General features: G+C 40.3%; 1 protein-coding gene across 2 annotated transcripts in view; it reads right to left on the bottom strand.

Annotated features, from left to right (window-relative positions):
- Nucleotides 1-3,264: 3,264 nt before the first annotated feature.
- The window catches only part of LOC137424934 (protein TASOR), a 241,837-nt gene continuing 235,404 nt past the window's right edge, over nt 3,265-9,697 (bottom strand). For both annotated transcript variants that reach the window (XM_068112841.2, XM_068112842.2), the window contains 2 exons: nt 5,774-6,568; nt 3,265-5,647 (listed from right to left, as the gene is read on the bottom strand). In XM_068112841.2, the coding sequence (XP_067968942.2) occupies nt 4,512-5,647; nt 5,774-6,568 (1,931 nt within the window). In that variant the 3' untranslated portion in view covers nt 3,265-4,511. The remainder of the gene's footprint in view (nt 5,648-5,773; nt 6,569-9,697) is intronic.

The following is a 9,697-nucleotide window of genomic DNA, read 5'->3' as shown; positions in this document are numbered from 1 at the left end:
TAAACATACATCTCTATATTCTGAGTGATTTTCTCCAATTTTGTAAATAAACATACATCTCTATATTCTGAGTGATTTTCACCAATTTTCTAAATAAACATACATCTCTATATTCTGAGTGATTTTCTCCAATTTTGTAAATAAACATACATCTCTATATTCTGAGTGATTTTTGGTGGTTTTGTAAATAAACATACATCTCTGTATTCTCAAAGATTTTAAAAACCAATTTTGTAAATAAACATACATCTCTATATTCTGAGTGATTTTCACCAATTTTGTAAATAAACATGCATCTCTATATTCTGAGTGATTTTCTCCAATTTTGTAAATAAACATACATCTCTATATTCTGAGTGATTTTTGGTGGTTTTGTAAATAAACATACATCTCTATATTCTGAGTGATTTTCTCCAATTTTGTAAATAAACATGCATCTCTATATTCTGAGTGATTTTCACCAATTTTGTAAATAAACATACATCTCTATATTCTGAGTGATTTTCACCAATTTCGTAAATAAACATACATCTCTATATTCTGAGTGATTTTCTCCAATTTTGTAAATAAACATACATCTCTATATTCTGAGTGATTTTCTCCAATTTTGTAAATAAACATACATCTCTATATTCTGAGTGATTTTCTCCAATTTTGTAAATAAACATGCATCTCTATATTCTGAGTGATTTTTGGTGGTTTTGTAAATAAACATACAATCATACATCTCTATATTCTCAGAGATTTTTAAAACCAATTTTGTAAATAAACATGCATCTCTATTTGAGTGATTTTCACCAATTTTCTAAATAAACATGCATATCTATATTCTGAGTTTTTTTCACCGGTTTTGTTTAACGATTTTGTTCTGAGTACGAGTGTGCGTCGTCAGACTAGTCCTGAAAGCTGACTTTTTATGTTGTATACTTCTGTACCTCACACAAAGGCAGATTAGACACTGAAACGGCACTGAATTGCAATAAATTAGACGGAAATAGCCATAAGATAATCGTTTTGTGCTGATATGATGTTATGACGGTGGGGGAGAAGAGGGAAGGCATGGTTTGTGGAATGGGTGGCATTTGTAGAATATGACCCACAGGCATGAACTCTGCTTTCTTTGCAATATTATTTTTAAAGTTGATTTTAAACTCACTCTGTGTACAAATAAGCCCCACACATGACCTGCCCATTGGTATTCATAAGCACCCAAACCAGATATGCTGTCTCCCTCAAACTATTTTGTTGTGCAGAGGCACATCCCAGCTTTCTCTCAGATACTTTTGCAAGTATTTTCAACTTCTTTTAGAAGCTTTGTGAGCCATTTTAGGTAACAATCCTTACCGCACACGCATGATAGCAGTTCACATGCCACAAAGATCGCTATTTCTAGGGGTTTCTGTGCATGCACGCCGAGCATTCTGGGGCGGACTGCATAATTTTGAAAGTCCCTTATTGCAAACTGAAACTATTACACAAAGTGGATGTACATGCCACCTACATTTTTGTGAACATTGTGAATCAGATTATATTCACACTGTTCATCTGAGCTTCCAGCTCTTCCATCCTTCCATTCAATCTCCTTGCATTTGTGTACAATACCTTGAACCTTTCCTTCTTTGGTCATCTCTTAATTTTTGCACCGAAGTACCACAACAGGTTGCAATGATTTGTTTTCTACATTCACACGCATTCACATTCACACGCATTCACATACATTCACATGCAGGGAAAATGGCCTTAAAATGCCTGTTGTGTTGTTGTATTCACACGAGATGAGATCGTCAGGTCATACCTAAGCATTACTTCCTTGTTTTCAGTGGTTCATATTTCCATGAGTTTTCTGGAATTGGTATTTTGAAATTTTTGTTGAAGTGCCAGTGGATTACTCAACAAACTTTTTTGTGCCTTTGTGCATACAGCTGTTCTGACCTGAGTTTTCTTGCATCCTAAAAGGGCTGGTGTGTTGGCTTAGCGGTTAGGGTGCTGGCTTGGGATCCTAGGATCCTGGGTTCGAATCCCGGTCGATCGCTGAATTAACGCCAGGGGGGTTGACTCAGCCTGTCATCCTTCCGAGGTCGGCAAATTGAGTACCAGCTTGCTGGGATGAATGATCACGGTGTGTACCCCGGTCGATCGCTGAATTAACGCCAGGGGGGTTGACTCAGCCTGTCATCCTTCCGAGGTCGGCAAATTGAGTACCAGCTTGCTGGGATGAATGATCACGGTGTGTACCCCGGTTTAGAATAGGTACACCGTATCCCTGCGCACCGTAAGAGCGTGACCAAGGGTTGGCGTCAGGAAGGGCATCCGGCCATAAAAACATTGCCTCAAGCAGGGAACCATGATTGTCATGGGGCCCGCAAGGCTAACCCCCGCTCTAGCGGGGAAAATGGCCTTAAAACTATCATTCATATTCATTCATTCATTCTAAAAGGGGGCAACTCATGCTTTCTGCTTCTACCTCGCATATCCTACATTTGTTTCTTGTTGTGAATATTATAAAACCCCCCATATTTATTGTTGTAAATATAACCTAACCAAACTCCCCCCACACCCCAAGCCAGTCTATGCACCAGGGCTGAATGCCCCCATATAAATTATTCCTTCACCTCGATCTTCATCTTCCATTTATTTAATCTACCGTCACTTCAACTTCTGTTATTTTGCTTCCCAACCATTTCTTCCACCCCATTACACACGGCTTGCAGCAGTAGAACAAGATAAGCTTTGGTGTTGAATGCTTCCGTTCATCACACATCTTCTATCAGGGCTGCAGCAAATTTGTGCACAAGGGTTCAGAATTGCCGTTGTCCATCCACTTGTATTATGTACATGCCTGTTAATCGTATTAAGACCATTTCATTTAAATTAGCAGAAACACTTGCTCCACCTGGAGGGCGGGGGATGGGGGGGGAGGTGGGGCAAATATATATTCAGGAAGTCGACTTCTCCCCCCCCCCCCCTCACATGTGTGGGTGGCGGGGGGGGCTGTGCCCATGACCTGCAAACTTTGGAGATCGGCCCAGAACCTGTTTTCCTTTGCTCTTACTCACAATTCTAACAAAAAAAAAACAAAAAAACACATGATGTGGAGACTCCTTCCTTTTCTCACCATTGCAGTCGTTCGAAACGGAGACAAGTAGGTGCTGGTAAAGGCTCACACAGCAAATATAGCCTCAACCATTCTTGGAACTGAGGCTAAGCCCATGTGTCTGCCTGAATAGCAGAGGTCAGGTGTGCAAGTTTAACGGACTGAGCATGTGAGAAGATGTTCTTTATTTTTAAATACACATACGCACAAAAACCAAGGAAGAAATCTCAAAGCTAAATATTTATTTTAGAACTCAATAATGTACAAATGATTACAAGGTACGATTTTATTTTTCAGTTCACCGAGGTTACATAACATCGGAACAAACTTCAAGGTATCTCTTTTTGACCATAAAAATAATAATAATACAGGACTACGAACTAGAAAGTTACTTCCAAGTACACGAGGTATCCTGTAACTTGTTAAAAACAAATCCACATTGTCATAAGTTTACCAAATTTGAAAAGCTGCTGAGTTCAAGCAGTTTATAAAACTATACACTGTACATGGTACAGCAAACCTAGCCATACAGCTAGGTTAACAAACGTGCTGTCAGCCACACATCAATACCAAACAATGGCCCATCAAATTACTTTGAGGGATGGTGGGGGGGGGGGCGGGGGGGGGAGAATGGGGGAGAATCCTTCTTTACAGTTATTTTGCGGGATTGCTAATTAATATGTGGTCATTTATATCCAAGTAAAGCATATAATTTTAATACAAATATGTCAGTTTGTTTGATGTTTACACCTTAAGATTTAAAAAAAAGAAAGAAAACAGTACATCAATGTGAAAAAATAAAATAAAGAGAATATTAACTCAAACAAAATAAGTGATACTTTGGCCATTCCAGTTCACTTGACATTTAACAGTGATTGTTTCTTGGAGATCGATGTGGTTGTATTTTTGAACTTTATAAACAGGAAGACAACCTGATGGTGCCACTGGCCTTACAACAACCCTGGTTATTGAAGCATAACCGCGTAATACCATCATGCCAGCAGATTGTAAATGCACAAAACGGTTAAATTCAAATTTCCTTCTCGGTAACGTTTCCCAAGTCGATTCCCCCATTTCCAATATCCTTCCTCTCTTCCCTCGCCCATTCATTATCAATTAGGAAAGTAAGCACAGGCAGATTAATAAACTACAAGTGAAAGTGGATGGCATGGGAGGAAAGTCAGAACGGAATAAAGGGGATTGCAAGTGAGAGTTACACTTTCATGCATTTCACATAAAACCAGATGCTGGTGGAATATTGCATGTGCCAAGATGGGAGATGTATTGAACAAACCCACAGCTATGAATAAAAGTTTAACTTCCACGAGACCAAACCCATTACAAAAGTTGGATGTGAAGTAAACTTGGATATCTCAAACATGATGAAGAAATTATTTTATACCTTGAAATGCACACTTCACTGAAAAGGCCCAGGGAACCAAGTAGCCTGCTGCGGACCAACAAAACGATTTGGTTGTTGAACCCCAGTGTCTGGTGTTAACCAAGATGTGGATGGTGATGTGGAAGGCCAGTACGAATTCCTAGCATTTGGCCAAAGCCCAGAGACGGGTGAAGGAGCTTGGAACATACCTGGGAAAGCAGAGCCACCTGCAAAGTTTGGGTGTGTGGATTGCTGGAGTTGAACTTGAGGAACATTATTGTACATGCCCCATGGTTGCTGCATCCCCATTGTGGGACCAGTTGTAGTTCCAGGAGAATATACATTCTGTTGGATAGGACGGGGTGGTAATGTGGAATTGTTTTGCAACAGAGGTAGAGATACAGAAGGTCTACTTTGGGGAATACATGGAAGATGGTGTCTTAGAGAAGTGGAAATAAAGGGTTGTGCAGGGGTGTTCTGAGGAAAAGGCACTGCAGGTGAGCTGTGAGGAAGAGGTGGTGCAGGTGTGCTGCGAGGAACGGGTGGTGCATGTGTGCTGTGAGGAACGGGTGGTGCAGGTGAGCTGCGAGGAATGGGTGGTGCAGGTGAGCTGTGAGGAACGGGTGGTGCAGGTGAGCTGCGAGGAACGGGTGGTGCAGGTGAGCTGCTAGGAACGGGTGGTGCAGGTGAGCTTCGAGGAAGGAACAGTGCAGGTGACCTGTAAGGAATAGGCGGTGCAGGTGAGATGCGAGGAAGGGGCGGTGCAGGTGAGTCGGGAGGAAGGGGCGGTGGAGGGGAGCTGGGAGGAAGGGGTGGTGGAGAGCTGGGAGGAAGGGGCGGTGGAGGGCAGCTGGGAGGAAGGGGTGGTAGATAGGGACTGTGTGAAGCAATGGAACTAGTAAAAAGGGGCAGAGTGGTGGAGCTGGTTGTGAAAGTTGTCGAAGTACAAATAGTAAGGCAGGGTGAAACAGCAAATCTGGGAGAACTGGTTAATGAAGGAGGGACTGTGCCATCATGGAGTAGAGGCATTTCAAAAGTCATGTCCTTGAGTTTGCCTTCATTCCACAACTCATCGCTTGGCGTGTCATCGGTTCCAGGAGAGATTAACATGTCATCTTCCAACATTTCTTCAGTGTCAGCATTGGAAATAGGATTGGAGCATTTTCTGTGAGCTACAAAAAAGGCAGAAAAAGGATGACAATCACAAAGTAAAAATGTTTCTCTCGATGACATTACAATGAGACCACCGTTGCTTTTTCGGATATAATAAAAAGCATGCATGACCAAGGGCTACCTACTTCCTGTTTGCGCAGCCACATCTTGTCCCGCCTCTTCTTGATCAGGTTCTGCTGCTTGAGTCCCCTCATGTGGGGTGTTCCATAAGTCCTGACTTGTGGTTTGTTTCCAATCCTGTGGATCCAAAAAACTCAGCGGCTTAACACTGCCTCCAAGGACAAATTCTGATAAGAAGTCTTTTGTCCATGCCACATCACTGGGTGATCTCGATGTTCTGTCCTCCTCACTAGCCATTCTACAGGATTTGTGGGGAGTATTCAAAGGCAAGGTTTCATTGTGATACGTTTTTTCTTCAAGCTGGTCTCTTTTAATGACACCATGGCCCAATTCTTCCTTCTCTATTGTACTGTGTAAATTGCTTCCTGTTTCATTGGAGTTCCCTTTTCTACGCTTTTGGCTGTGCTGCTCACCATCTGTTGGTCTTAAAGCTACCCTCTTCATCCCCACATTTGCATCTCCTGTAATTTTCAGTTCCTCTTGCTGCTCAACTGAGCTGCCCAACTCCCTGCCTTTATTATCTAAACTCTTGGGAGGATAGAAACCATCTTTGTTACACTTCATTTCAACCTCACTGTGATCTTTAGCCTGCAGCTTCGCCTTGCTTTTGTCGTATGTAGTGGTTTGGTGACTCACTGATTGTATTGATGGTGATGTGTCGTCGTACCGTACGTCTGGGCTCATGAGTCTGGCAGCTGCTAATGTGCCCGTAATGATGTTGAAGTCATGTTTGAACCTCTTTACTGAGCTGACAGCCACGCCAACTTCTGCAAATCGCTGGAGATTTTCATTTACCTTATCTGGAAAACGAGGCAGAATGAAAATAAGAATGCTGAAGAAGTAAATAAAAAACAACTAAAATGACTAGAAAGTTCATAGTTCATAGAAAGTTAATCTTACCAAGTTTGACTTAGACCAGTTTGGTCATCTCTGAGAAAAACGGCGACACATAGTCAGTAGCAGAGGTAACAAACACATGCAGCCTAACTCACAGGGCCTGACGGCATGGTCATACAATCACTGGGTACCACTGTGTGTCATCAGATTGGATTACCCTCAAGAGTTGAGATTCTGTATCATATGGTATACATATCATAAAGGCTCTGACAAATAGGGGGCACCTGCCATGCATACACCCTATTTAGGAATTTCTTACAGTTCAGTTACAGTATGTGCTGATTGGAGATCCAAAGAGCTGATTCCAGTTGGGACAATTGCTGATATGTCAGAGGTCACCTTTTTCCAAATTTGAGAATAAAAGTTAGAAGAGGGTGTAGACTGTAGAGGAAGGGATAGGTTCAGGACCATAACCTTTTAAGCATAAGACTCTGGTGCAATTCATATTATGATAGATTAATACAGTACTGCACATGCAAATGTAAAAAATAAAAATAAAAATACTTTTTCCATCAGTGAGACATTTGGATTTTCATCGAGTTATGCACCCCCTTCTACATCCAGTTTTCACATTATGGGCAATAACATATAATGAAAAACACGGGGATTAATTGCAACCATAACTAGATCAGCACTCGATAGAGCACATACCTCCGCCAGGCTGAACAGTTTAAGTTTTGTATCCCAATGACAGGCCGGATCTGGAATGGGACCTGAACCAAAATCTAATCGGCTTGTTCTTGTCGCATAATCAACTCGTCCACCAAGTATAGTCATAACTCGTCCATAACTTTTTTTAAATATCATGCTATACATCACATTTCGCCCGATCTCTCAATGGTGAAGAATCGCTTTAAAAAAATTAAATAATTCCCGTATCCAAATCCATTTTCGGATCTTTACCAAAATCGAATTGATTTCTCCTTGTCGCACACCCAATCTGTTCACAAAGTTTCGTCCGAATCCGTCCAGAACTTTTTGAGATATCTTGTTCAGACAGACAAACAAACAGACAGACAGACAGGGGTGAAAACAGGTGGTGGAGGTAATTAGCAATGCAATATTTATGCAGCAGGCAGTCTAAGTCATGAGTTCAATCGCATATCGAAGCCTATAGGCTATGAGCCAAGGGGGTTGGTCGGTACCATACAGATGGAGTAAGGCTCATTGTGATTTTTAGCAAGATATATGTTCCTAGATATGAAAAAAAAGTGATAGCAGTGTATAACTCTCGGCCATCTCTGTGTTATCACCCGAAATATTATTATACGCCTGCTTCGCTTCGCCAAAAAATGTGATATTTGCTAAAATTGGAATAAATATATGTTTTTAAGGACCACAGAGTGCCAATAATTTGCATACTGGATGCCAACTAATATAGTAATAGAAAATAGAACATTTGTGGGGGTTATTTATCAAAATATTGATATAATGACAAAAAATATGTTAAATTTAGTGAAAAAGTGGTCGAAATCGCTTCGAGTTCAGAATTCACATTGTACATTTTTGTCAATATTTCAAAAATGAAAACTCCCAGAGTAACATTTGACCCCTCAAAATCTTCGCAAGGAACCACTGCATTGGAATATATCATTACTTTGTAATATGGTGGTTGTTTGGGGCACATATTTTGGCAAAGTTCAAAATATGTTCAACCATACCCCCTAATTTTTATATTTTGGAACGAAACATAGCTTTTGAACATTTTAGGTTTATTCGTCTACTACTTTTGGTATCTCAGTGTAATTTTTACTGAATTTTGTTTTGGTATCTCAATCTCAGTTTTACAATCTCAGTTTTGGTATCTCAATGTTACTCTGGGAGTTTTCATTTTTGAAATATTGACAAAAATGTACAATGTGAATTCTGAACTCGAAGCGATTTCGACCACTTTTTCACTAAATTTAACATATTTTTTGTCATTATATCAAAAATTTGATAAATAACCCCCACAAATGTTCTATATTTCTATTACTATATTAGTTGGCATCCAGTATGCAAATTATTGGCACTCTGTGGTCCTTAAAAACATATTTATTCCAATTTTAGCAAATATCACATTTTCTGGCGAAGCGAAGCGGGCGTATAATAATATTTTGGGTGATAACACAGAGATGGCCGAGAGTTATACACTGCTATCACTTTTTTTTCATATCTAGGGACATATATCTTGCTAAAAATCACAATGAGCCTTAATCCATCTGTATGGTACCGACCGGTCAATTTGGGGGGTCTGGCTCATAGCCTACTATTAACAGACTGCCCGACACAGCAGGGTTACTTTTTTGTATTAGTTGAGATACATGTTTCAAAACAGTGGCATTTACAAAATCATGACATAAGCATTTAACTCTGAAGGTGTGCCAATGCATTTTACAAATACTGTTGGACCCCAACATTTGCATGGGATGCGTTCCTGAAATACCGGGGCAATAATTCAATGCGAAAAAGGGGGATAGGTTCCCGGTGGTTACTGATTCACAAGGGAAAATGTAAAAATTTTACGAACACGAATGCACAATGCACATGATTACAGTTTCATTAAAAATGATTATAAATAAGATTCCAAAAGGTTAGCTCACCCTTTTTAGTCCTTGAGCCAACCGGCCATTTTTTGAAGTGAATGCTCCGGGGGGGGGGGGGGGGGGGGGGGGAGTAATTCTCATTATGATTTTCCATTAGACCAATGTCTCAAGTGTCAGAAAAGGTGTGATGGACATCTGAGAACGGTAGCTTAGTGCCCGGATGGACGCCATCTTTGAAACCACCCAGCTCGAAAATGCCCATTTGGTGGGGTACATTGTTGCACGTGTATCTGGACTTCTATACTAGCTATCGATGTGCGGTTGACGACTAAATATACGTCCGATGTGTACCGTCTAAATAAAAAATAATATGAAGCATTTTGTTTTAGATTAATTATTATAAAAATCAATTATCGAAAAAAAATCATATATTTTTCAATATTTTATTATTAGACTTGTACTTTTTTTAGTGAAACAACACTGGTATGATTTTCCAAATTATGCATT

Source organism: Myxine glutinosa, chromosome 4 (genome assembly GCF_964187855.1).
Source record: "Myxine glutinosa chromosome 4, kmMyxGlut1.1, whole genome shotgun sequence".
Classification (NCBI taxonomy): Eukaryota; Metazoa; Chordata; class Myxini; order Myxiniformes; family Myxinidae; genus Myxine; species Myxine glutinosa.
Note: the sequence above shows the minus strand (reverse complement) of the source record. Positions and strands in the feature narration are given on the sequence as shown.